The sequence below is a fragment of the Mustela erminea genome, chromosome 1 (assembly GCF_009829155.1).
Source record: "Mustela erminea isolate mMusErm1 chromosome 1, mMusErm1.Pri, whole genome shotgun sequence".
NCBI classification, from domain to species: Eukaryota; Metazoa; Chordata; class Mammalia; order Carnivora; family Mustelidae; genus Mustela; species Mustela erminea.
In genome coordinates this window covers 3544635-3571100 of record NC_045614.1, presented here as the reverse complement: position 1 = coordinate 3571100, position 26466 = coordinate 3544635, and the positions used below count along the sequence as shown (strand labels likewise).

Below are 26466 nucleotides of genomic sequence, written 5' to 3'. Positions count from 1 at the left end.
TGCACAGGCAGGAACAGGGACAGGTCTGAAGAGCATGGGAACTCGGAAGGGACGTGGCTGAAGGTGGCAGTTCGCTGTGGTCTGCGACCGAGAGGCATCGGAGAGGCCAGTGTCAGCCACCCCACGTCGCAGCGGCACGAGCCTGGGTTACAGCTACGAGCCGGGCGGGGCCGGGGAGGGGGGTGGGAGCCCAGCCAGGAGGACACCTTCAACGTGGGGGGAGGCTCGGGTCTGCTAAGTGATTTCCCATGTCCTGGACACGTTGGCGTTCGTCGTCACACACAGCCACGGACGCCAAGGCCTACGGACCCTCATGTGGGCACACGCTGACAGGGAGGCCCCGTGTGTCTCTGACGTACCCTCTCACCTATAGGGCTGGCTCCGGGGAGCACACAGCTCACACCAGCCTTACAAACAGGCACCCCGGGGACTCCAGCTTCCCCGTGTCACACTAGGCTGAATCTCAGCATGCTGTCCAGGAGGCCAAGGCCACGGGCCACTCGGGGTCACTCCTGGGGTCAGGCCAGGCCCTGGCGCTTCGGGGGGAGTTAAGCTCATGCCTGGGCTAAGTCGGCCGTACTCAGCATCAGGCCAGCGAGAGCAGACAGACCGGCCCTCCGGGGGCCGTACTCAGCATCAGGCCGGCGAGAGCAGACAGACCGGCCCTCCGGGGGGTCTTGTCCTGGCAAGCAGCTGGGCGGTGTCCCTCCGCTCTGTCTAAGGCCATGAGGCCTCCCCGCCTCCTGCTGCTGGGCCAGCGTGAAGGGGAAGCGCGTTCCCAGCCAGGTTTTTAAGCCAAGTTGACAAAGCCTCGCGCTCTCTCCCCTCCCAGCTTTGCAGGCCTCTCCCTTCAGCCGACAGCAACCTCACTAGCAGGAGAGAAATTTGCCATGGAAACCAGACCCTGCACGCAGACCCCGAATCGCTGATGGCTCGTCTGCGGTACCAGGTGGGGGGCGGGGGGAGCGTCTCCTGGCCAGGCTGGCCTCGTCTCGGCACGGGGAGGAGGGGTCCCCGCCGCCAGCCGCAGACTCAGCAGCTCCTGATCCAAACACCGCTGCCGGGCTGGAGGACCCCAGGACGGGAACTCGTGCCCAGTGGTGACCTCTCCCACAGAGGAACCGACAGCTTCTTAGACAGCCGGTGAGAGAGAGGACTCGAGCTCCTCGCCTGGCCCTCCGGCCTGGGAGCAGGAGCTCGGGCGGCCCCACAGCCAAAACCCCGCGTCTCTCAATTTACTCTGTGTGCGCATCACCACGCTTGGAACAGAGGACTCCAAAGTCTGGGGCCGTGGGCTCCTGCCAGACCAAGCCGGGGGGGCTATGTCCGCGAGCAGCAGGAAGAGCGGAGAGGAGGGCGCCCCGGGGAGAAGGACACCGGCCTGACCTGCCGGCCCCAGGCCCCTAAATCGCCGCCCGCACCCGCCCTCCCCTCTTGCTGGAATGTGTCTGGGGGAAGAAACCACCCACCACCAACCTTCTAGTCCCACAGTCCCACCCCCCGGCCTGGCCGCCCTCCCCCTGGGCCCCTCTCCACGGACTGCCCAGCTCCGTCTCCTCCCACAGGCCTCAGTCCCATGGGCTTCCCTGACCTTGGCTGGGGCGTGCCAGCCACTGCCCAGCCCGGGCCTGCTCTGGGCTGCAGACCCACACCGTCACCTCCCGTCCTGACAGGGGGCGTCCACACCGGCATGGTTCATGCTGGACCCAGAGTGCACACTCCATCGGGACGTGAGCTGAGGCAAGAAACCCCCTTTGCTCGGCACCTGCCCCTCCTCCACCCCCCACCTGTGGTTGGACAGTGTGTGCCAGGCTCCCGGGCTGTAAGTGTGGTCATGTGACCAGGCACTTGCCACCAAGTGGGAGAGAAGCCTGGGTCGTGCCTCCTATGCCTGCCCATCAAAATTTCTGGAACACGTTCACCCATCTTGCCTGACCTGGACACCCAGGGTGACCTCCGCCGAAGCCACATGCTTCAGACAGCAGAGCCTCTGCCAGCCCGGGTTCCCATCTCTGTCTCGTGCAGGAACCCACCAAACTCAGCATTCAGTTTGGCGGGGCTTGATTCAGGGACCGTTCTGGGGACCCCGTAAGAAGAGCATCCTGGCCCTCCCACACCTTCAAGTCCAAGCCACCTACCTGTGCCACCTGGGACAACCCTGCTGCCAAGGCTGACGGGCCACCCTCTCCCAGTTCGAGGGGCAGCATGGAGCAGTGGCAGGGAAGGTGGGCCAGACCCAGACCCGCCACCCCCAAGCTCCGTGTTCCTGAACAGGTGTCCAGCCAGCCTGTGCCTCCCCTGAGCAGGGGGGAGGTGTGGAGCTGCACCAAGCACCCCCATGGCCCCCACTGTCAGGACTCCTCATTGGGCCCCCGCGTGCAGTAATGGACCGCGTACACGAGCATCAGGCAGAAACTCTAAAGCGGCGTGTGCAGCTGGCCCAATGCAGAAAAAGCCTGAACGCCCATCACCCGGGCACGGAGGAACAGATGGAAGCAGAGTCGTACCGCAGAAGACCCTACAGCCACGGAAACAAATGAACTCCAGCCACACCAAACAGGGTGGACCTTCCTCCCCAGCTCCTGGCAGAAACGCAGAGTAAGGATGGGTCTATCTGTACGGTGCTCAGACCCACACACCATCCAGCCACGCGGCCTGGGTCCACAGACACACGCAGGAGAAGGATCCAGAGAAGCAGCGATGCAAGCCCCATCAAGTCAGAAGGAGGAGAGGCAGAAGGACGGCTGTTAGCTCTGGGTGGGGAGGAGCCCTCGGTGGGCAGTAGGGGGAAGGGGGTTTGTTTCCCAGCACTGTTGGGGTTACATGGGGGTGACCGTGGTCATCCGATAAATGGTACATAAAGACCTATCTTTGCAGGCTGGACGTGTTTTGTGCGTTCTTTGCACCACACTACAGTTCGCCACGTAGGCGATATGACAGACATGGTTCTCAGATGCCCGAGACGCCCACGCCTAGCCCCTGCTCACAGGGACTCTAGTGTTCCCGTGGTGCTGCTGTGAGGGGTTTTTGCTGTTATAACTCAGTTCCCACCTCAGGAGACCCTGATACAGGGAGACTACCCTGGGTGGGCCTGACCTAAGCAGGTAAGGGGCCCTTCTTCATGTCCAAGGTACCAGTGGGAGGGGATCCCAGGCCAGCCTGAGGTTGGAGGGAGACACACGGCAAGCCCTGAGTGACCTCCAGATGCCGACAGGAGCCCAGGGCTGGCAACCAGCAAGGACGCGGGGCCTTGTTCCTACCACTGAAAGGAACAGAACTCGGCCAACAACCTAGACGATCCCAGGGTGCACCTTCCCCAGGGCCCAGTGGCACCTCGATGCCAGCCTCTGAGAGCTTCAACTGAGGCGCTAGCGGGTCCATGCCTCAGTTCTGAGCTACAGAACCTGAAGCAAAGAAAGACAGGCCACACGCCCGCTGGCTGGTCACGCAGCAAGCAAACACCAGCCGCCTCCACGCGAGGTCAGGGGAAAAGAAACACATTAAAAATCCCCACCCGGAGGGGCGCCAGGATGCTCACATCTGCCACCACAGGCACTGGGCGCACGCTGCTCTATTCGCAGCTCTCTCCCCCTTCCCGATTTGTTTTTTGCTTTTTTTTATTTGTTTTTTGTTTTTTTTTTCAGCGTACACTTCAAACAGAACAACACGGAAACTGGGAAGAGTGACTAAGCAGGGGTGACACCTGATGGCCCACCTCAGCCAGGGGACCGAGGCAAAGTCTGCAGCGACAAGCTGTCCCCCAAGATGGCGTCAGGAGAAGGACACCTGCCTCGGAGGTCTTCCTCCCCAAGCCCATCCCCCCCAGCCCACCCATTCCTACCAAACCCCTGCCCTGTCCCCCGCGCCAACCATCAAGGGGAGCCCCAAACCAGGGAAGTCTGAGAACCGGTCCCAGCCCGGAGGAACCCAAGGAGACGTGACGACTCTGTTGTCACGTGGGAGCCTGGGACAGGGTCCTGGGACGGAAAAGGGACACTGGGGGAAACTGAGGAAATCGGAATAATTCGAGGACTTTGCTTATGGAGAGTGTAGCAACACGGGTCCGTTAACTGCGACAGGGTCCCAGCCCGATGGGGGAGCCCAGCAGGGACTCGGTGGGGGTGATGGGGAGCGCCTGGACCAGCTCCTCCGCAGTGCCATAAAACTAAAACAGTTCTAAACACCAAAGCGTCTTTTCATGGAAAGAGCATGCCGCCGAGACTGGGGTAGAGGGCCCGGGACAACCACGGGAGGCACGAGGAGAGCGCCCCACAGCCCCGTGTTTGCCTGGGGTGCGTTGCGACACCCAGACCCTGATTCCTAGACCCACCGCCCTCCCCCAGCACCTCCCCAACCCCCCCGCCGCGCAGCTGCCCACTGTACGGGCTCCTGGCGAGGCGTCAGGCCACCCGCGATGCCAGAAGAAGCCCCACTCCCTCTCCCTGGCTTCTTGAGAAAAGCATATGGCGAGATTTTTCCTTAGCAGAAGGCTGACCTTCCTCTGCTTAGCATGATGTTAAAATCACTTTGCATTCCCCGAACAAACACCGACCGCCAGCAGGCCGCGGGAGGCGAGGAGCCAGCCCACAGGCACGGATCCCACCACCCGCCGTGTGGAGCCCCGGGGGGGGCAGCGCCCCAAAACACGCCAGGTTTCCGGGGTCCTCTGATCCCCGCCAAGTGGCACCCAGCCCATGCTCTCACGTGGCACGCGGTGTTGCCAGAACAGTGCCAGGCGATCAGACTTTGGGCGTGTGACGCCGGAAGAAAAGAAGCAGACACACGGGATGGTCTGAAACGCGCAGTGCAAGGCACCACGCCGTGCAGACTTCTCCGGAACGGCCTGTCATACTCGCTGTGGTGACTAACGACACCGTCTCACTCTCGCAGTCCAGTGACACTTGATGCCCGGCTTGCGACGCGAAGGTGTCGCCGGCATCAGGAGTTCATTCTCCAGGGCTGAAATCAGCTTTCGGATTTTGCTCTACACGCTCCCGACAAGCAGGATGTCTGTGGTTCTGATCCAGACGCTGGGCCGAGGGCTCTGGGAAACCCAGGAGGGGACCCGGGGGGCCGACCCGGCTATCATTCCCACAAGTTCCCTGCGTGGCCCCCGACACTTACTCCTGTCCCCTGGAAGGGGACACTGGGCACACAGGTCAGGCACACTGGAACAAAGGACATTCAGCTCTGCAGCCACAGTCCCTCCCTCCCAAGAGGAGACTCTGCAAGGGGAACAGAGGAGACACTCCCTGCCCACCCACGGCCCCGCGCACCCAGCAGGGAAGCCGAGTGCCACAGCGGGTCCCTCCGCAGGCAGCCGAGGTACCCAGCCAGAACCAGCAGGCTGGGCAACTGGGCCTCAGTGGGTCTAGCTCAGCACTCTGGGGGCCTTGCCTGGCCATTTGGGACAGTGGCCATCTTCCTGCAGAAGGGGGCTGGGCCCCACCAGGAAACTCTACCCGTGGCATGTTTGGGGCAAGACTGGACTCTGGCTGGGGCTGTAGGGCTGGGCCACTCTGCAGACCGATGTCGCATGCTTCAGAGTGGTCACGGGGCCCGGAGAGCAGGACTCCACGGCCCGGCGTGCTGACTCACACACCGAGTGATCCATCTCGCCACCTTCTCTGTCCCTTTTTAATCATGGGGTTCTGACACCTCCTGCCTCAGTGAGAGTCTGCTCTCGGGGAGCTTCCTGCTCGGAAACACTCCTTCTGTTGCTGTTTCCGCCGCCTCCGCGCAGGACCCGGGGTTGAGGCTAGCATGGCCCGGCCGGGTTCCCCAGCTTTGCTAACAAGGCCCAGACGGACAGCTTCCCTTCTGGCAGCCTGGTGGGTCTTTCGCACCCAGCCTCCCCAGGCGCGGCGGTCACACTGAGCCATCATAGGGCTCTGTCCCCAGATGCCCAAATGGGGCTTTGGCCCGGAGAAGGGGGTTGGAGGGAGAGTTCCGATTGCCCTCCTGCATCTTACGCGGTGACAGGACACGGTGCAGGAAAGCGGAGTTATTAAAACCAATCTGGGAAGCTGTCTCCATCCATATCCGCCGCTAGCCGAGCCCTCCCTGACACCACAGACCTCTCCAGCCGCTGGGAGGAGTTACTCTGGTTGCCAGATGATGGGCTCTGCCCGGGTCAAAGAATGGGGACCCCTGGTCCCCACTGAGCCAGGCTCAGAAGCCGAAGTCCCCAAGCCTTCTCCAGGTTCCGTCCACCCCGGGACTTCTCAGTCCCAAGCTCCCTGGGCACTAAGCAGAGGCCCTCAAGGTGGTCCAGCAGCGCCCCCTGCAGTCAGGCCTGGGGAGCCTGCTTTGGACACCAAGGAGAAGGCAGGGAGGCAGGCCCAGGGGCAGGGAAGCAAGGCGGAAGGCAGGCAGGGAGGGAGGGAGGGAGGCAGGGAGGGAAGGAGAGAGGCAGGGGGGAGGCAGGGAGGGAAGGAGGGAGGCAGGGGGGAGGCAGGGAGGGAAGGAGGGAGGCAGGGGGGAGGCAGGGAGGGAGAGCGGCAGGTGCCTATCCTCTGGGAAGAAGCCAAGCTGGGAAGTGGGCTGTGGTCGGGCCTGCAGCGAGGCAGACACACAGCCAAGGGGCAAGGGAGCCGCCCGGCAGCCCCCCTCCCCAGAAGAGCCCTGATCGGCCGGCACCGCCCCCCGCCCCCCGGGCAACAGACCCGCAATCCTGGGCCCAGCGTGTGCAGCCTCTCTCCCACGCTGCACTGAGAGCAGGGAACGGGAGCCGACCAGCGTCTGTACCCGCGGCACCCTTCCTCCTCGTGCCCCACGGCAGGGAGTACACGTCCTCAAACCACACGCGTGCCCACACTCGTGCACACGTGCACACACACGTGCACACTCACATACACGCGCACACATGGGCCCCCAGAGCAGCACGTGCAGAGACAGCTGTGCCCGCTGGGAGTCAAGCTCCCCGGCAACAGAAGAAAGGCCGCCCCGTCCCTCTCCGGTGAAACTCCCCTGAGGGAAAAATCCAGTGAGAAACTCTAGGTGCAGCCACATCAAAAGGAAAAATTCTCAGTGCGCCCCGGTGCCCAGGCTCACTCGGGCTTCTTAAAGGGCAGAGAAGCGAAGCTCCAGCACCATCGCCCTCACCGCCACCCTGTCCCCGGACTCTTGCTTGCAAGGCTCCTTTCCTGGTGCCCAGGACACTGCACGAGCCCGCGGGCAGGGAGGCTCCATGCCCTCCGTGGGAACAGGCTTCCTCCCGGAGGCTCCCCCAGCCCCCACGCGGGACGCCTGCACGAGTGAAGCACGTGCACTGCACACGTGGGGCAGGCGTGCGTGCGGGCACACGTGCGGGTCTGAGGACGTGCTCCCTGCCGGGAGGACCTGAGAGATGCATCCCAGGCCAACAGAAGCAGGCGGGCAGGGAAGGCTGGGGAAGCCTTGAGAACACAGCCAGAGAAAACTCACAACTCCGGGACCAGGGGATGCTGCTGAGTCACGGGCCTGACGGCCAGGGTCAGGGCCCAGACGAACGCCCTGCAGGGAACACTGGCTGCCCCACCCCCATCCCAGGGGCCCTCAGGAGACCCCTGGGAGGCCTGTCCTCCCCCCACTCTCCCTCTCCCACCCCATCCCCTGCCCCACCCCCCGCTGGGCACAAGGAAGCCACAGAGAGAACAAGAGGGGACGCTGTCGGGAACACCGTGTTCGGTCTGGATCTGAGCAAGACGCCATGCCAGGTGGGGGTGCCGTTCCCATCAGCCTACAGCCCCCCACGGCACGCTCATGAGGCCTGGGGCCCACCGTGGCTACAGCGTGCAGGGAAGGACTGCGGCTGGCGGCCGTCCTGGGGCGGCTGTGGGACATCGCCTCCAGCTCAGTGAGCACCAGGGGCTCTGGGAGGGCCTGGGAGGGCAGGTGGTCCACCGCCCCCAGCACTTCCCAGAAGGCCCAGCTGTCTGAACCGGAGTAGAATCCCACAGCCCTCCCCACCGGCCTAGCGGGCCGCCCTCCCGGCCTCACTGGCCCCAGGAAGGCCAGGGAGTGGCTGAGTTGCAAGCAGCAGGTCTATTTTAAATCCCCATCTCAAAAGGGATTTTGAAGCACTCAAATGCTTCAGATATTCTTAGCCTTTGCTGCCTGAGAGCACCGCCCAGTGCCGGCCTTCTGAAGCAATTCCACGCTCTCATCGACGCCCGGCTGTTCACGCCACTGTGACACACAAATCACGCTCCCAAAGTAGCAACAGACCCAGGAAGGCCCCATAAAACGCTGTAAACCTGAGGACGTCGACACTTAAAAAAAAAACAACGCTACCGAAATACTCGGAAATGGTTGCAATTAAGCTGCTGCAGACGCCGGAGGAACGAGCAATCAGGGAGACGGGCTTGAGTATGATGGGGGGGGGGGGCGGTTGCGCAGGCCCCAGGGCCCCAGACAAGGGCCAGGAGCAGGGGCGCCACCCAGCGGCCCCCTGAACCACCAGCCCAGGGACCAGAAGGGCCACACCCACCCCCAGGCTCTGGTGGTGGGGGCACCCAGAGGGGTCTCAGCCCCAAGGACCAGTTCCCATGACATGGCACTGGCCCTCTAGGACCCAGATAGGCACGGAGCCCCCTCTCTGCGCCAGGCCAGGTCCCTGTTGGGGACTAGGGACCCGGGGGTGGGCGGGGGAGACCGAGGGCCCTGCCCTCCCAGGGTCCACTATCGGACAAGGAGATGCGCCAAGGTCACACCTAGCCAGTACAAACGTGGGGTGCCCTGCCAACATCTGGGGCCCCCACCTGGGTTCTGGGGAGAGGGTGCCTGAGCTAAGCCGCTGGGGTGGGGGGGCAAGAAGCCTACATAGAGGAGCCTCTTCCCACTGGCCACACTCTGTCAGCACGAGGTACCCCGTGTGTGTGATGCCCTCCCACTTCAAGACCAGAAACCAAGACCAAGGTCAAGCTGCCTTCCAGAACATTCTTTCCCTCAGATGAACCGCTGCTGTGCCCGATGCCAGCCTTGCCGACTGCTGCCCCAGGGCTCTCAGGAGTGAGTGGGAGTGAAGGGGCGGAAGCGGGGGTGGGTAGACAGGAGGGGACAGGGTGCTGCGGCTGCAGCCTCAACCCCAAGCCGCCAGAGGTCGGAGGCGAGCGCAGAGCAGTCAGTCCTGCCCGTTAGCCGCCCCACCAGCCGGGGGCTGCTACCCTTCATGTTCCTAGTGCCCTCTCCCTCACCTCTCTGGACTCTCCAGGCCACTTCCCAAGTGACCCTCTCTGTGACCGTCGCTGCCCATCACAAGCTCACACTTTGCCCCAAGCCGCCCGAGGCCACCGCATCCTCAGGCAGGGCCACCAGCTAAAGCTGAACCTGCCATTGGCTGGCACGAGCAGCATTCAGCTGGGGCTCCCTTCGTGTGTTCTGTTCTGTATTCTAAGGAAAAGGTGGGTTTTCTCCCTTTCCGATCCCTCTGGCCAGCAGACCCAAGCCAAAACGAGGGCGTCCGCAGTGGGGGAGCCCCACCGGGGCAGTCTTCACTCTCCTCCTGCTGCCGCTCCCAGGGAGCCTCTGGGGCCATCACTGCTGGGGTCCAGGAGTCCACAGAAAGGATGGAAGAACCTGGGAAATTTCCACGGGCGCAGGCAGCACAGCCAGCGCTGAAGGGTGGGGGCGCCATCTAGTGGTGCTCGGGGGAGCCGCGCGGGCCTGGGATCGGAAACTGGTGCCAGAGCAGAGAGACAGCCCCGCCCTCCAGCCCCGCCCCAGGGTGGCGGGGGGCAGCACTAGGAACCATCCAGACCAGTGAGCTGGGACCACAGCGCACACGCACTCAGACATCACAGATGACCGCACACTTACACATATACACGCCCACACATGCTCAGACATACACACGTGAACTCACACCTTCACACACAAGCACGTATGCACAGACACACACACTCCCGTGCACACATACGCACGCTCACACATTCGCACATACTCTCACACTCACATGCAAACACACACACACTGCACACACCCCAGCCTGTGGACCAGAAGGCTCTCTGGCGGTGCTCAGCCTGCCCCGGCCCACAGGGAGGAAACGAAGCACTGGGAGCCGGCAAGCAGAGCCCCCAGGGAAGGGGCACAAGCATCTCACCCCGCCAGCAGCACCACCAGGCCCTGCTCACCGCTGCAGGGTTGGGCCGGAGCACAGCCCTTCCCCACGGGCCTGGACTAGCGCCTCACGGTCTTGCAGCCTGACCCTGCCATCAAGGCGAGGGGAGGGGACGGGGTAACCGAGCTGTTGTTGGGCCCTCCTGGGCAGCCCTGGGGTGACACTGCCTACCAGAACGCACCTCCACCCACGGGCTCAGGACCACACGGGGTGTGAGACTTGGGCCTTCCTGCAATGGGCATCACCAACCCCATCGATCTCTCTCCAAATGCCTCCTACAAGGTAAGTACCCCCCAGCCAGAGGCCACGATGACCCAGAGCTGCAGCAAAGCCACAGAGACAAGTGAACTGCCAGCAAGAAGCGCTCGGAATCCTACCAGCATCCCAGCACACGCACAAGGTTAACGATACAGTGCAACGCGAAGGTCAGAGGGCCCCTGGCCTGCAGGACGGCGGCCCTAAAGATGCCTTCGGCTTCACCACCAGAATTTGTTAACAATGTCACCTCACGCAGTAAAGGGACTCTGTGGGCGGGATGAAGTCAAGGCCCCCAAGTGGGGGTGACCCTGGGGTCCTGGTGGGCCCAGCGTCCTCAAGAGGCCTTCATAAGTGGGAGGCAGAGGGTGGGCGTCCCGGAGATGGGCAGACCCTGCGCTGCTGGAGGTGAGGATGGGCGGGGGTGGGGGCGTGGGGGGGTGGGAGGGGGGAGACCCAGGCCAGCAAGAGGCAGGAGCCAGGTCTCCCCTGAAGCCTCTGGAAGGAACTGGCCCTGCTCAGGCCTGCGTTTAGCCCAATGCAACCTGAGTCAGACTCCTGACCTCCAGCAACGTCAGGGACCATGTGTGTTGTGGTAGGCCTCCAGGTCACTCATTAGGCAGCCTCTGCCACGTTCATTCCCAATGCTTCCGCAGCCCTCCCTGTCAGACCAGGAGCCCCTGCAGGAGAGCAGGGCCAGGATCCCACTGCGGCCACCTCAGAGGGGAGCCAAGGGTGGTCCCATAGCCAACGCCAGGACAGGGAGGCATGTCCTCCCCCCTGGCCTGGGCCTCCTGCTGGCTTCTGAGCCCTCTGTTCAGAGGGCCTGCTCCCACCCTCCCTTAGCCAAGGGCTCTAGGAGGCCCCAGTGACTTCCAGGGACCTGGAGATGGCCTTCCCCCACGCCTGTGGGCACAGGCTCCGCAGCGTGAGGGGCCAGCTTGGGTCCCCGACTACGCCGGGTCCTCTCCACCCCCACCCCCGCCCCGCCCCCTCCACATGCGGAGGCACTCGGCTGAGCTCCAGAGGCCACGGGCTGCTCCTGGGGCTCCTGCTCTGCCTCCCACTCCCTCTGGGCGGCGATGATCACTGTAACAGAACCTTCTAAGACAGCTGGGAAAAGGCAAGGAGATGTAAAGGACCAGCGGCGACATCTCTGCTGGGAACCGCAGGGAACAGAGGCGGCCTCACACAGAAGGCGGCACACGGCAGTCCCGCCAGTGGAAGGCGGATGGGAAGGGGGCGCTCAGCTCCCAGAATCCAGAACACAGATGGCGCTGGATGTTCCACCTGGCCTGCAGGGCCCATCGCTCACAGGATGGCCTTCCTTCAGGCCACCCTGCCAGCAGGGGGCTACTAATGCCCCCCGCCCCCCCCCCCAAGCTAGAGGCCAGAGGGGCAGGGAGGGGGAGGTGATGCGGGGAGGCCCAGGGCTCACAGCCAACCACTCCCCGGGGCCCACAGCCCCAGGGAGCACCCCAGCACCACAGACATGCCGCAGACACCGCCCCCACAGAGGCGAACCGTGAGCTCCAGGGAGCAGGAAGCTCACTTCTGGGGACGCGTGCCCCCTGATCCCCCACCGAGGCTGCCCCTGAAGCCAACGGGGCTGGACCAACGGGTCACAAGCTGCTGGAGCCCCTCGACTTGGGCCTGCCCGGCCACAGGCCTGAGCCTGTCCCCAGGGGCCCCCAGAAGGCGCCCCCTCACCCGTGTAGCCCCCCGGAGCGCACGGGCAGCGCCCCCGCCGCGGCCCGGCTGCCGGCCGGCCACTCACCAGGACTTGGGCTCCCCGAAGTGCAGGTAGTTGATGCTGTACAGGTCCATGTCCTCCGTGTGCCAGGCGAAGGTGGTCTTCCACATGCCGAAGTACAGGTAGGGGGTGTTGACGCCCTCGATGATGGTGCCGCACTCACGCTCCACCATGTCCAGGATGGTCCGCAGGCTCCCGATGTTCCACTGGGCCACGTCCTGCAGGGCAGCGAGCACACGGTTGGTGGCGGCCCATCCCCGGGGGCCCGGCAGGAGCACAGGAAGCCTACAAGGCAGCCTGCGCGGAGGGCCCGAGAGGTCGTGGCCAGCCCCGACCCGGCCCACGTCGCAGCCCCACCTGCCGCAGGGTCTAAACCCCACTGGGGGCTCCTCAGCCTGGGCCACGTAGGGCTCCCTCCGGATGCCACGCCGAGCTAGGCCTTCGTCACAGGCAGTGAAGGCCATGCTGGGAAGGCTGAGGTTTGGTTGTGAGTAATTAACGCGCCTCAGAGCCAATGACACGGGAGGAGAAAGAGGACCGTGGAGTGGGGCGAGCTCAGCAAAGGGGCCAGACCGCCCGGCCCTCGGGCACTTTCTGCCAGGGGAGACAGGCATGGCTTTCGGAACCAGGCAAACGAGGCCAGAACCCCTGCCCGCCGGACTCATCTATTCCTCATGCCCAGACAGGTCCCATCTTGCCATGAGAGCTCATAAGATCCACGTCGATCTGTTTCCCGTCCCTGGAGAGCCCCCCAAGCCTGAGGAGATGCTGAGCGAGCGTCCGCCTTCTCTCCATCCCAAGCCCACCCTGCGCCGCACCCAGCTCGGGCCCTTCCCGTTACAGGCCCTGGAACAAGCGGCTGGTCCTGGCAAGGTGAGCCCCAGGCAGAAGCCAGGAACCCCAACACAGACTCAGAAGCACTCGAGGAAAACAAAAAGAGAAATCAGGTTTCACCCAATTAAAAATCTCTAAAAACCCACCATCAATAAAGTGAAAAAGAGGGGCGCCTGGGTGGCTCAGTGCGTTAAAGCCTCTTCCTTCCGCTCAGGTCATGATCCCAGGGTCCTGGGATCGAGCCCCGCGTCAGGCTCTCTGCTCAGCGGGGAGCCTGCTTCCTCCTCTCTGTCTCTGCCTGCCTCTCTGCCTGCCTGTGATCTCTCTCTGTCAAATAAGTAAATTTTAAAAAAAAAAAAAAAACCCACAGAAGAGGAGAAAATATGCGTGAGTCACCCATCAGGTCAGAGACTCGTGTCCTCTCCAAAGGTCTCATAACTACAGTAGGAACAATTAACCTGATTAAAAAGAAGGCAAAGAGCCACGCGGACGTTTCTCCTCAAAGCAAGCGCAGGCGGTTTACCAGCAGGTGCAAAGAGGCTCGACTTCGTTAACTCACAGGCAAGCTCAGGTCAAAACTGCAGGGCGGACATGACGTCACACGTGCGGGGACGCGCAGGGGCGAAGAGAAAGACGGTGACAAGCGTCGGGGAGGACACGGAAGAAACTGAGCCCTTGGAGGCGCCCTGCTGCTGGGGACAGGAAACAGGGCGCGCTCCGGGGGAGGACGCAGGCCGTTCCTTGGAAGGTAAATGTGGACTTAGCACGTGAGGACCCAGTTGATGGCCTAGGGACGTGCCCGAGAGCAATGAAAACATCGGTCCGCACGGAGACTTGCGTCCACACGTTCACAGCCATGCGACTCGCCACGGCCAGAGAGTGGAAACAACCCAAGCGAATGGACAGCACACGTGTCCACCACGCACGGGCAGGTCACTGGGCCGCAGACAGGAGGGAGGCGCCCGTGTGCTGCCCTGGGGATAGACCCTGAGCCCACGGCACTCAGGGAGGGACCCAGACACAGAAGGCCACACGGGGTGTGAGTCCACCTGTGACATGCCCAGACCAGGCTCATCCACAGACAGGAGAGGCTCATGGGTGTTGGGACGGGGGTACAGGGAGTGACTGCTGATGAGAAAGGGTTTCTTTGGGGGCTCACAGAATGTTCTGGAATTGATTGTGGTGATGGCCGTACAACTCAGTGAAATACAGTAGAAAGTACTGAACTGTAAGCTCTACGTGGGGGAACTGGGTGGTGTGTAAACTACATCTCAATTATGCTTCCTTTGAAAAACACAAAGTAGGTCAGACAACGGACAGAGGAGCAACCGATCCCCACGAGCACTAACTTAGTTGAACTCCGTGGACAAGAACGGCCCTTCGGACAAACAGGCATGTGACTTCCCCGCTCGTCCTAACGCAACACAGAAACTTCAGCTCTTCTAACCCGGCAGCTGTTGGGATCAGAATCCCTTCCTAGAAGTCATGATTCCGAGTCCGGGAAGTCGAACCGCAGGCCCTCACGGGGCTGCGCAGTGCCAGCCCTCGAGCACCAGAGCTTCATCCCAGCTGTGGCCGCATGGGGAGCGCCAACGACCGGGACTGTACACAAACAGCGGGACGGGGACGGGGACGGGGACAAGGCTCCCGGCCTCTGAGCCCTGAGGTCTCCCCGGGGCAAGGAGGAGGCCGGAAGGTCACAAACATGAAGCACGGGGCTTCCGCAGAGCCCCCAGGAAAATCGTTTTCCTCATGCTCTCACAGAGCAGGGGGCACAGCACCCAGGGACCCCCCCAATGCTGGCCTCCTGCCAGAGCCCTTCAGGGAGCTGCCCTGAGCCTGGCCGGAATGGGGCAGGAGGTGAGGCCTGATCTAGGGCTGCTGCGACGGGTCCCTCCGGTCCTTGGCGGCCTGACATGGGAAAAAGGGCTTGGGCGGCTGGGCCCCTCTTGTGGGGCCGGGAAGCCCTCGAGGCGAGCAGAGGAATAGGGAGCAGTGGCAGCGCCGACGTCTGGAGGCGGCAGGCAGGACCAGCAGCCACAGCCCGAGTGGATGGACCAGACGGGCCCCAGAAAGCCCAGAGTCGCAGTCGCACTGTCCCCCAGTCAGCCTGCCACGGGAATTCCTGCCACCTTGAGCCAGGCGCAAGGGCAAGCTGGCTCATGGTTCCGAACGCATCTGCAACCACACACAGGGCAACTGCTCACAGTCCTGGAAAGTTCAAGGCCCTGGGGTGAGCTGCACGCCAGCTGAGGTATGCAGGGGCAGGGTGAGAGACCGGGCTATGCCCCCTCGCGTTAGATGTGTCTGTGCTGACAGGGCCTCTGGGCCCCCGTCCTGCTGTCCTCGCCACAGCCAAGGCGTGCACGTGGCAGGATGCCAAGTGACCTCACGAGCTTGTCACTGCTGTGGGCTCAAGACCAAGTGGTTGAGCTCAGGGTCCCAGGGAGAAACCAAACCTCCTGGTCCAGGACACCCTTGCTGGGGGACAGCCACATACCATCTGTATCCCTTCTTGTGGATGGGGAAACCAAGGTCCAAGGAAGGGGAAACCACGGCCACGAGTCAGCTTAGTCCCTGACCTCCCAGGGCGAGGGCGTCTCCCTCGGGTTCTTAAGGGTGAGCTCCCTGAGTCTGACATGCTGGCCCTTGATGCCCGGCTCAGAGGAATGAACCTGCCCCCACCACGAACCGGGACCCCCTAGCTGGAAGGCCAGTGGGTCCCAGGTCAGACAGGCTCCCCAAGTCGGGCGAACCACTGGGACCGAAGCGGTAGTCACGCCCTTCCAACACCTCTCAGGAAACACGTTTCACCGCTTGTCCTGATGCGTTCAGGAGGGTCCTGATCCTTCTGAGGGGCCTCGTTCCCACCCACACCAGCACCCCCCAAGCCCAGGACGCAGGAGGCGCCCCCAGCTACTCTCACGAGGAGCACGGATGAAGGACAGAGCGATCCAGCAACAGATCCTTCAGAGTCAGGGCTCGGGGCGGCAGGGAGGGCAGCTGGGGACCCCCCCCAGGGAGAGCCCCAGGGCAGAACACACGCAGGAGAGAGGCAGGCTTAAGAGCTTAGAAATCAATGGGTCTTGGTAAAGCCATCCCAGGAATATCAGAAACACCATAAGGATTAATAAACGGTCCCCTAAAAAAGTGGGGGTCCCACTCAAACCCCCGTCCTGCCGAACAGCGGCACCTCTGCAAGGCCTCCGCACCGCGTCCCCACCAGGGTGTGGTCTGTGCCCCTGGACAGGCCCGGGCCAGCACGAGGCCCCTCTGTTGCCCCAGGTATCCCCAGGGCCCTCACAGCCCAGCCCAGGGGCTAGAACTCAGGGCCCCGGAGTCCCCCGGAGACAGAGTGATAGCACCTGGAGAGGAAAGTACCAGACTAACTGAGCATTAGGATGGCCCTGGGAGGTCAGCTACAGGCTTCCTGAGCTCAGATCAGGGTGGGGGGCGACAGTCCTGCAGGACAGATTCTGCAAATCAGGAACACACCCGGATTCTCTCTTTCTTCACCTTGAGACTGAACACGTGGTTGTCACCAGGGCCCAGACAGAACATCCAATGAAGCCGGCCACAGCACTGGGCCGGCACTGGGCCGGCACTGGGCCGCAGCATCTTGTACTGGGTCGCAAGATTAAGTCCTATTCCCACGCCTCTCCCTCCACTGCCTCCCAGGGAATGGCGTCCCTGGGTCCCCAGCGCACGGCGGGGCCCTGGGCACTCACGTCGTCGTACAGAGAGCCGCTGATGTCTGCCCCGTAGATGGGGGACACGAAGGTCAGGTTCTTCCAGTACTTGCGCTCCAGGTCATCGAAGTCCTGGTGCCGCGGGGTACAGTACCTGGAGGATGAACACAGCGACCATGGCCGTGGGGCCCACCCTCTGGGGCCCGGCTGGAGACAGGCTTTCCGCCCCCACCTCGGAGCCCAGCCAGGAGAACGCGGATGTGGCCCTGGGAGAGCATTTATTTGGGGCTGAGAGGGTACGGATGGGTAGCAGGCACCCCCCTGCCCCGCAGCAATACCCACTCGTCACATCTCTTCAGCCACCAGGGCCTGGGGCACCCGAGTGGGAACACACACCAGGGACCACTGCAGCAGATGAGGACGCGGGCTCTGAGGGTTGCCCTCCGCCCTCTGCTCTGCAAATACCAGACCAGAAGCCAGGCCCTGTCTCGGGGGCCAGGACGGCAGTCCCCACTGCGTCCCACTCTCTCTACACCCCCAGAGTCAGGATCCGCCAAGGGCCCCACTTCAGGGTACCTAGAGGCCCTCAAGGTGTGATTCCACCTCAGAGACCGGGTCCTCAGGGCCCCCCCGGACACCCGCCCCTCCCCGCCCCCCAGCCCAGCCACATACTTCTCGCTGTTGGCCAGGCGGCGGTACTCCCCGACAGTCATGGCCTTTTTCTGGATGTTGTACTGTGTGAAGAGGCCTGACTGGCCTGTGACCACCTGCTGGATGGGCGCCGGGATGACCACATCATCGATGTCATCGTACGTCTGCCGGGGCTTCCACTCCTTTGGGGGGATGATCTGCGCGGCAAGAGGGGAGTCAGCGGCGTCTGCAGACGGGAGGCCACACTGCCTCCGCCAGGAGACCGACGGCGGCTCCCCGGGCCCGCATCCGGGCCCCACACCGCGGCAGCACCAGGACCATCTCCACCCTTCCTCGGACTCCCAGGTGACCCGTGTGGGGCCACGGGCACTGCCTGCCGGAGCGCAGCTGTGCTGGCCTCCCGACACTGCCTGCTGGGCCCTCTACAGCTCAGCCTGGGCTCCAGGAGCTGGGAGCGGACCCCGCAGACCCCAGGGTCAGGCCCCCACGCACAGATGTGCCATCACCAAGCGAGCAAGCAGGTGGGGGCCCAGGGCTCCCACGCTCTCGCCCAGTCGGGCGCTCCGCGGCCACACCGCCGGCTGCGTGGAAGTCAGCACCGCAAGCCGGGCTCAGAGCCGCCCCCCACCCGGGACACCTCCAAGGGGCAAACACAGCTCTGGCTGCCAGAGGGACATTAGACAACAAAGACCGGTGAGGGCCTTCCATCATGGGACGGAGCAGATGAGGAGACCCCATAAAGGATAAAGAAACTGTAGAGAGGGGACAAGTGCTAAGTGCAAAGGACAGAGAAGAGCCGGTGAGACACCAGAGGCGGAGAGTGATAACGCCACAAACCCTAGGAGACAAGACCCAAGAAGGTCACTCCAAGGAACAGGGCGGCGGCGGCAGGGCCCGCAGGCGACCACTCCCCACCCCAGGAGAGCCCCCAAAGGCCTGCAGGAAGGGCTCCCGGGAAGGGCTGCCCAGAGTGGGGTCACGGGTTATGCACTGAGCTCGCCCAACTCGCCTCTTTGCCCTCCTGCTTCCCCTTCTCTTCTGGGCGAGGCCTCGGGGCCGGGTGGGGGCCTCCTGGGTACCCAGCTGGCTTCTGCGAAGGCCCCTGGGGCCAAGGGCTGGTCTCCCTCAGTCCTGGGAAGGTGTCTGCAAACAACTCTCCTTCCAAGATGTCCAGTGGGTCACCCAGCAGCTTTGGGAAAAGGAACTAGACTGACCTGTTTTCTGTGCGGCAGCCAAGAACTCAGGAGGCCGAGGCCTCTGGCAGCTCAGGGCCAGCAAGGCAAGAACACGATGTCAACGCCCAAGGTGGCCAGCAGCTTTCAGAACGGCTGAAATTCATTTGCCGTCCCCAAGGAGTCCCCGACAGACATCAGTGAAAGAAAAGGCTTTGCTTGGCCATGAAAACACTCATTCTCCAGTTGCCAATTAACAACTGAAAGGTGCTGCCTCCACCATCAGCACTCGGGGATTTACTCCAGGAGCAGGAGTAAGTAACAGCAGGAAGCGGAAGTCAGAGGCTCCCACCCGGGCTGACCCTGCCACCAGCGGACACTGGGCCACATCTCGGGACATCTGTGACTGCCACGACAGGGGCTATTCCCCATGGCACCCAGGATGCCCCCAAAGGAATGACCCGCCTCAATGTCGGCAGCGCCCAGGCTGGGAACCCCGATTCAAGGTAAATGGGGACACGGCTGGTCCGTCAAGGCTTTCTGGGGACATGCCCTCTCCCTGCTCCGAGGCCCCACTGCAATAAGCCACATGGGGTGTCCCTGTGTGGCAGAAGGCCTCGTAACAACTGGGTGCTGGGGTCAGCCTGCCAAGTGATGATTTTCTTAGATTTTCTTTTTAAAGATTTTATTTATTTATTTGACAGAGATCACAAGTAGGCAGAGAGGCAGGCAGAGAGAGAGGGGGGAAGCAGGCTCCCTGCTGAGCAGAGAGCCCGATGTGGGGCTCGATCCCAGGACCCTGGGATCATGACCTGAGCCAAAGGCAGAGGCTTTAACCCACTGAGCCACCCAGGTGCCCCAACAATTTTCTCAGATTTTGAGGGAGAACTCTCAAGAGTCAGGTGGCCAGCTCACACACCCGAGACTGGAAATGCAGCAAACACAAACAGAGGGCCGGTGGCTCTGGCGTGGGAGACCCTCTCCCGGAGGAACGGGTTCTGGGCCGAAGGGCTGGGAGCCTGGGTGGCTCCTGAGACACATGGGTGGCGCCCCCTTGTCACAGAGAAGCCCGTGGTGTTTCCTCCAGCTCCCCCGCCACGCGTGTTTGCCCCCCCCAGTTCCATTAGACGAAAGCTGGCCAGAAACCAAGGTTGCAAAATGAAGCAAACATGTCATCCCCAAACTGTCGGCCCCTCCTGGGAGCCTTGGGCTCCCCAGCCCATCTCCCCTGTTGCTCACGGGCGCTGCCGTGTAGACAGCTGAGAACCCAAGAAGGGTGCTTCAGACGCACAAACTGTACTCGCGTGGACACCCCCAGGAAGGTTCTAGAAAAGACCCATGACAGACAGCCACGTCCAGCGGGTCTAGGACCCCAAGCTCTTGGGGAAAGCACCGTGCTGTCGCCTGGCGCCCTGGGATCTCCACAAGAGCCAGGTCTGCAGGGAGGCTCTCAGGCGAACCACCTCTGATGGCTGTCGCCGGCAGACACATGAGGCACCCTGCCTCCCCTCGGGGTGCGCTGGGCCAGCTCCTGGAGGGCAAGCCTCAGCCAAGGCTGAGAGGGTCACATGGGCCACGCCAGGTGAAGGAGGGGACACCAGGCCGGTGGCTCAGGGCATCTGAGCAGCAGGGTTAGAAGGTGTGGGGGACCCTATAAGAGGGAATGAAGTGAGGGGCTGGCCCTGCCCCCACAGCTCCTGCTCCCAAAGCCATTTTGCAGGTGGTAGGACTGGTTGCTGGAGAAGGCACCGGGGCACCGCCTGCCTGAGGGGACAGTCCTTAGGACTGTGCCCAAGCACTTGGCCCCGCCCACAAACCCCAGCACCACACCCCTCCCTCACTCCCCCAACCCCAGGGCTTCCCAAGCTGCCGGCCTAGGGGGCAGGGACATGCACAGAGCAGCCAAGGAACAAGACAAGGGCACCCCAAGAGCCCCAGAGTGGGGCTCCCCATACCCTCAGAGCCTCTTCTGACTCCAGACCCTGGCTCTGCCTATACTGGCTGAACAGTCCCCAAACCCAATTCCACAGCTTTTGCGGGGGGCTGGGGAGCACAGCTGTGATGGAACTGAAAACCCCTGGCGCTACTCAGATGAACACACAAAGAAGGGCGGTCAAGACCACGGAGGCCAGGGCGAGGGGATGTCAGCACCTGCAGAGCTGACTCCCGGCCAGCAGGACACCACATCCCTTCTCCAAAGAGGCCAGCACCCCTGAAAGCCCAGGGCCCCCACCAAAAGGACGGGGGTTACCCAAGGCCCTGGGCATGTGCCTGCCAAGCCCCCCCATCTCCCCAGAGTGGCAGAGAGGCTGCCGGGCGACTCGAGGGTGCAGACACGCAGTCCTGGCCATGTGAGAGAAGGGACGAGAGAGAGAGTGTGTGTGTGTGTGTGTGTGTGGTCGGCATGGCTCCGCGATCACCAATGTCCTTCAGCCTGTGGCTAGGTGCGACAGAACCCCGTGCCCGCCCCACACCACCCGTTCCCTCCCCGCACACTTGGGCGACTACCAGAGAAAGCCACAGACAAAATCCCATGGAATAAGCTAAAACGGAGCACACAAAACAAAAGGCAGAAGGAAAACAGAACCAGGAAACTCCTGCCTCAGGAGACATCCAGTCCACTTTCCTTCGATCCACATAAATTAGTCAAAAGTGACTCCACTGGGATTAGAACTTAAAGCAGGAACCCTGGGGCTCAAAGGAGCAGCACAGATAAAGCGGGAAGGGGCAAAGGCAGGCAGAGGCGCATTCTGGATAGTTCTGGGAGACTGGGTCACAGGGGACACGGAGCCCGCAGCCACCACAGCACCGTGAATGGAAAACTCAAGAAACAGCCAGAGCCAGTGGGCCAGCCAGGAGAGAGGAGCACCAGATATTGAGACAGAAGAGACAGCTGGGATGAGAGCTGCGGGGTCACAGGGCCCTGGACAGAGCCATGTGGGACCGCGACTCGCGACACGTCCCACGAGGGACTCGAACCAGAAACAGAAGGGCTCCTGCAACCTGGGAAAACTAGAAGCAGGCCAACAACAGGAGGCAAGGCACAGGAGGCCCCCTCCACAAACACACACCCCACACCAGGGGCCCTCGACAGGGGAGAGCAGGTGGAAACTGTCCCCTGACAATGGCCCGTTGGCCAGCCGGGCAGAAAACCCCCAAACCCGCCAGAACCCAGGACCCAGGGTTTCCAGCTGACGGAGTCTAAAGGGAGGAGCAAAACTAACTCAACAGTAGGGGCTCTGGTCCCCAACTGTCTGGTGTGCGGGGTAGGAAGCCTGCCGTGTCTCCCTGGGCTGAGATTAGAAACATAACCGTAACAACAAGGGCTTGATACCCATTAAAAAACCACCCAAACCAGGTAGGGGCAGGAAGTAGGGGACACACTCCTCACTATCCCCAGCCGGGCTGCTTTTGTATGGCCCCGTGAGCCAAGAATGTGGAGTGTTGTTTTTTTCCATTTCAAATAGAGAAAAAAACAACAAAACAAGAATGTTTGAGGACCAGTGAAAGTCCCGTGAAATTCACATTCCGGTGCACCGTAAGTGCAGACTGAGTGGCACACAGTCCCGCCTACCGGCTCGCAGGTCTCCTCAGTGGCCGAGCTGAGTGGGGCACAGAGACGGCCCCGCCCACAAGGCTCTTTGTGGGAAAAATTCCTTGACCCCTCACTCTTAAGAACAGAGAACAAGGCACCTCGGAGGAAGAGCTAGGCACACAGGCAGCCACCAGACCACACGACAAGCAGGTTACAAACCCTCCAAACGATCGGGCGAGCAGTACCACACTCACAGCTTCCCGTGAAGCATTCACGGTAAAAAGCAACATGGGCTACGCTTGTCTGTGTGCTCGCACACCATGCACAGGCACGGACAGGCGCACAAGAGACATGCCACGGGAAGAGACACGGTTCACGGGGACCAGTCTCCCTGGAAGCCTTCCCCGACTCCTGACACCCTCCTGTCGCCACACGCCATGGGGTGAGCCGTGCTGTGTGGCACCGCCACGAGGCCCTAGGGGTCCATTACCCCCAGGGGCTGGCCCCCGGCATCGGTCCCCCATGGGGACAGGGCCTGCGGGGCTCATGTCTGCGTGCCAGGCCTACGAGAGAGCCTGGCGCATGGGAGGAACTCCGTAACGTCCGTCGACAACGAGATGACAGAGGCTCGGTGACCACTGGCGCGGCCATGCCAGGCCTGGGGACGCAGGGTTCCACACACAGCCGAGCCGGTGGAAGGCGGCGCTGGGCCTGGGCGTCACCCACCTTGGCCAGGCCCGCCCGGTGGGCTCCCTGGGACTCGATGTAGGCCACATATTTGTTGAAGTCCTTAAATTCCTCCATGGTTGGGCGAAACGTCATGATTTTACAGCTCGGGTTCTGGGCCCCATGATCCTCAGACCCCATGGCTGCCGCGGAGAAGCTGTGACACCTGCGAGAAGAGGACAAGAGAGTGTGAGCGCGCCGGCGCCGCCGCCCGTCCGGTCCTGCTAAAAATACCCGCCGCCTCGGGAAGACAAAGGCAGGGGCCGCGCCGCGAGGCTGGGGCCAGCGAGGAGCTTGGGAGCCGACTCCATCTCTCCGCGCTGGCACAGAAAACCGAGAGGGCTGCAGCTAATTAAAAACAGAGGCGCCCTAGTTCTCCAAGCCAACGCAACCCTGGAAGCAGGAGTGCTGATTTCAAGCCGGGGCCCCGAGAAAGACAAGCTTTCCTGGTCGGGGCCTTTTCGTCCCGACCAGGTGTGCCGGTGGCAGCTTCAAATCAGCGCATGCACTTGGGAGCCGGGTGCCCGAGCCGACAGCAGCCCGTGTGGGGGCTCTCGGAGGGGAGTGAGGCTGGGCTCCGCACAGTCACCCTCAGCTGCAACCGCGCCTGCAAGTTTCTGCGTAGGAGCCGAGATGGCCCCAAGATTCACTACAGGAGCCCGCAGAGAGGCTGGGGACAGGCTCCTCTTGGGAAGGAGGGCACACACGCTATGGCAGCCCCCTCCTGTTCCAGGAGTTAAGGGGACCCAGCGAGGCAGTCGGGGACCCATCCCAAGCAGGGAGAGCTTGGGGACCGACTCTGGGGAAGGGTTCCCTGGAAAAGGTCAGAACCCAAGGGCATACAGACCCAAGAGCCCCGAAGACAATTAGCCAAACCCAATTTCCTGTGACACTCCCCCACCCCACCCCAGTAAGCGGGGCAAAGGGCAGTCCACTGGCCCTGGAAGGAGGCTCCAGTATCGCCAAGATGCGGCCGCAGCCTCCCTGAGGCAGTCCCCCTTGCAGGCACTAGAGGGCAGCATGAGACCAGAAAGCGCAGCTAAGACCGTGGTATCTGCTGGGTAGCTTCTGGGGGCCCCATGCACCCCTTCCAGGCACTGCCCTCAACATCCCATCCCCCACCTGCAGGGAGAGCGCTGGAACCAGGAGGACAGCACTAAGGCTCTACTCCAATGACAGAGTGCCTGCCACTAAGGGCTCCTGAGGGTCCTGCCTGACGCAGGGGGCCAGCGCTGTTCTTGGCTGGGACCCCACCACGGGCCTCTGCCTCATGTACACAGCAAATCCCCAGGCTTCTCCCTGAGGGGCAGCCACCAAGCAGGAGTGTGCGTGGCACTGTGTGACAACAGTTCTGGGTGAAATCACAGGAAACCCCCATGAAAACAGCGTTGTAAAGGGGAAGGGGTCGTCCCCGGCGTCCCTCCAGAGCAGCGGGCCTCGCAGGACCTGGGCCACAGCCAGGCTGCCCAGCAAGGAGGCTGCCCCACGGGAACCCTGACGGCCGCCGGGACTGGCCGCCACACCATGCCAACCCAGCCCCCTTCGCCTGCAGCCAGGGCCCAGCACCTGCATCCCCGCCCAAGCCCCCAAACCACCCGACCTCTCCCCTCTGGCCCACATGCCACCCTGTGGGGCTCTCCTACGGCCTCCGCAGCAGGCAGCAGCACACAGCGTGTCTGTCCCGGGGGAGTTCATGGCCTCGGGGATGCCCTTGACTCTGACACTCTTGGGAGCATCAGCACGGCCTGAGCTGGGCTGTCAGCTGTGCAGGGAGCCACAGAAGGGCGGGGTGGTGGCAAGACCTCCCCAGGCAGGGACCACAGGTGACACACGGGACACCAGCTCAAACTCGAGGCCAAACCGCAGCTAATGCTCATCCGCCTTCCTCGGCCCGCAGCCCACGGGCCGCCCACGCCCGCCAACCCCACACTCTGCCACCACACAGTGCAGCGAGCCCCCGGGGACCCCACCAAACACCCAACCTGTGCAGGTGAGCAACCTCGCCTCTGGCTGGTTATAGTCGCCCTGGTCGCGGCCCCTGGTCCTGAGCCCTCAGCCTGCCGCAGACGGTGCCCAGGCTGGCTGGCAGCGGGCATATGAGCACAAAACAATTCCCAGGCCTGTTGTACATGACTGATATGGGCGACTCATCCCCTCCACACAAGCAGCTCATTTCACACAGCTCACAGAGGCCACCGGGGAAATCACGTGTCCAGGCCACACACAGGCAGGTGGCACAACCCGAGTCCCCAGCCCTACAGCTTCCAGATCTGGTCCGGCCGGTCCTGGCCAGCTGGCTGCTTCTCCCAGGCTAGCTCACGCGTGGCCTACAGGGAAGGGCACATAGCCTCCTCTGAGCACCTGGGGACAAGCATGTCACCTCCAGTGGGGGCTGCCCCAGGCCCGTCAGCCACCTGGCACGGTGGGGTGGTGTGGGGGGCAGAGGGCGCTGTGCGATACACCCACCACGTCCCCAGGACCAGCTCCTCCCAGGCGGCACCCGGGCAGCCGGGGGTCCTGCCCACACGAGCTCCCTCGCGCATCGCGAGTCACGACGCAGAGATGAGTTTCCCGGCTCGGAGGTGGAGAGAGCAGATGAGAAGACAGCAGGTGGGGCTTCTGCACATGCGCCGTGGCGAGACACGCTTCACTCCGACCGCCGGCATCGCCCAGGCGCAGCTCAGTGGCGGATTATGTGTGATTTTTTCCTCTGCCTTATTTGTGCCTTTGGAAATGAAGGTTTTGAGTAGGTAAATATAAAGAAGAAAATTAAAATGGTTTTATAATCCTCACACTCCATACCCTCGACACGTTTTTTGAAGGCAGGCAAATAAAAATCATACGTGTACATACTTAAGAAATGAAAAAGGAATCTCGGCAAACAGCAGCCCCGGGCCAACCTCCCGGTGCACTGGAAACACGGTGGGGCCAGAGGACCGAGTGAGCGGCGCCCTGACAGACCATGCAGGCCACTCCGGAAAGACCACCGAGCTGCTCTCCACAGGTCGGTGACACACTGGAGAGCAGGCGCATTCCCAACGGGATGAGAAAAAGACGAACAGCCCAGTTAATGTCTCTGATGGAAATACACACGCGGCCAACCAGCACGCGGAAAGGCCATCCGCACGATTAGCCTTCAAGGCCACGCAAACCCAAACCGCGATGGCAGATGCTTCGCCCCCACCGGGATGGCCGTAATCAAAACAACAAAAAAAAAAACAAAATACAAAAAAACAAAAAACAAAAAAAAACATACAACAACTAGTGCTTGGGAGGATGTGGAGAAATCAGAACCCTGACACACAGCTTAGGGGCAGCAGGAGAGATGGGGTGGCCACCAAGGAAAACAGCCTGATGGTCCCCAGAAAGTCACACCAAGAATGTTCCCAGCAGCACTGGCTCCGGTGGCCAAAAGGCAGAACAACCCAGTGTCCATCCACTGATGGATGAATGGATGCCCACGGCGTGTCCCCACCACAGAGAAGCCACCCGGCCACGAAGAGGAGTAAGGTGCTGACATGCTGCCCCGTGCGCTCAGGGAGGGAAGCAGACACAGAAGGCTGAGGTCTGGGGTTCCTTTATGGGGTGATGGAAATGTTCTGAAACTGACCATGCGGGTGGTCACGCGACGCTGGGAACACACTAGAGACCGCGGAATTTACACGTTAAGTGGGTGAACTCTACCTGTGAATTAGAGCTCTGTAAGCCTGCTGCAGAAAGAGGGGGAGGTGGGGGGAGGGCGGCAGGAAAGA

The 26466-nt window shown here is 62.3% G+C and overlaps 1 protein-coding gene across 8 annotated transcripts in view; it reads right to left on the bottom strand.

Annotated features, from left to right (window-relative positions):
* KDM4B (lysine demethylase 4B) overlaps window positions 1-26466 on the bottom strand; it is a 132575-nt gene that overhangs the window by 62871 nt on the left and 43238 nt on the right. For 2 of the 8 annotated variants that reach the window (XM_032307114.1, XM_032307117.1), the window contains exons 1-6: window positions 25568-25695; window positions 25181-25439; window positions 22715-22880; window positions 17303-17478; window positions 16670-16784; window positions 12132-12325 (exon numbers count right to left, since the gene is read on the bottom strand). In XM_032307114.1, coding sequence (XP_032163005.1) covers window positions 12132-12325; window positions 16670-16784; window positions 17303-17478; window positions 22715-22880; window positions 25181-25257 — 728 coding nt within the window. In that variant the 5' untranslated portion in view covers window positions 25258-25439; window positions 25568-25695. Of the gene's footprint in view, window positions 1-12131; window positions 12326-16669; window positions 16785-17302; window positions 17479-22714; window positions 22881-25180; window positions 25440-25567; window positions 25700-26466 lie in introns of those variants that run through there. The other 6 variants (XM_032307135.1, XM_032307145.1, XM_032307094.1 and 3 more) reach the window with 5 other exon arrangements.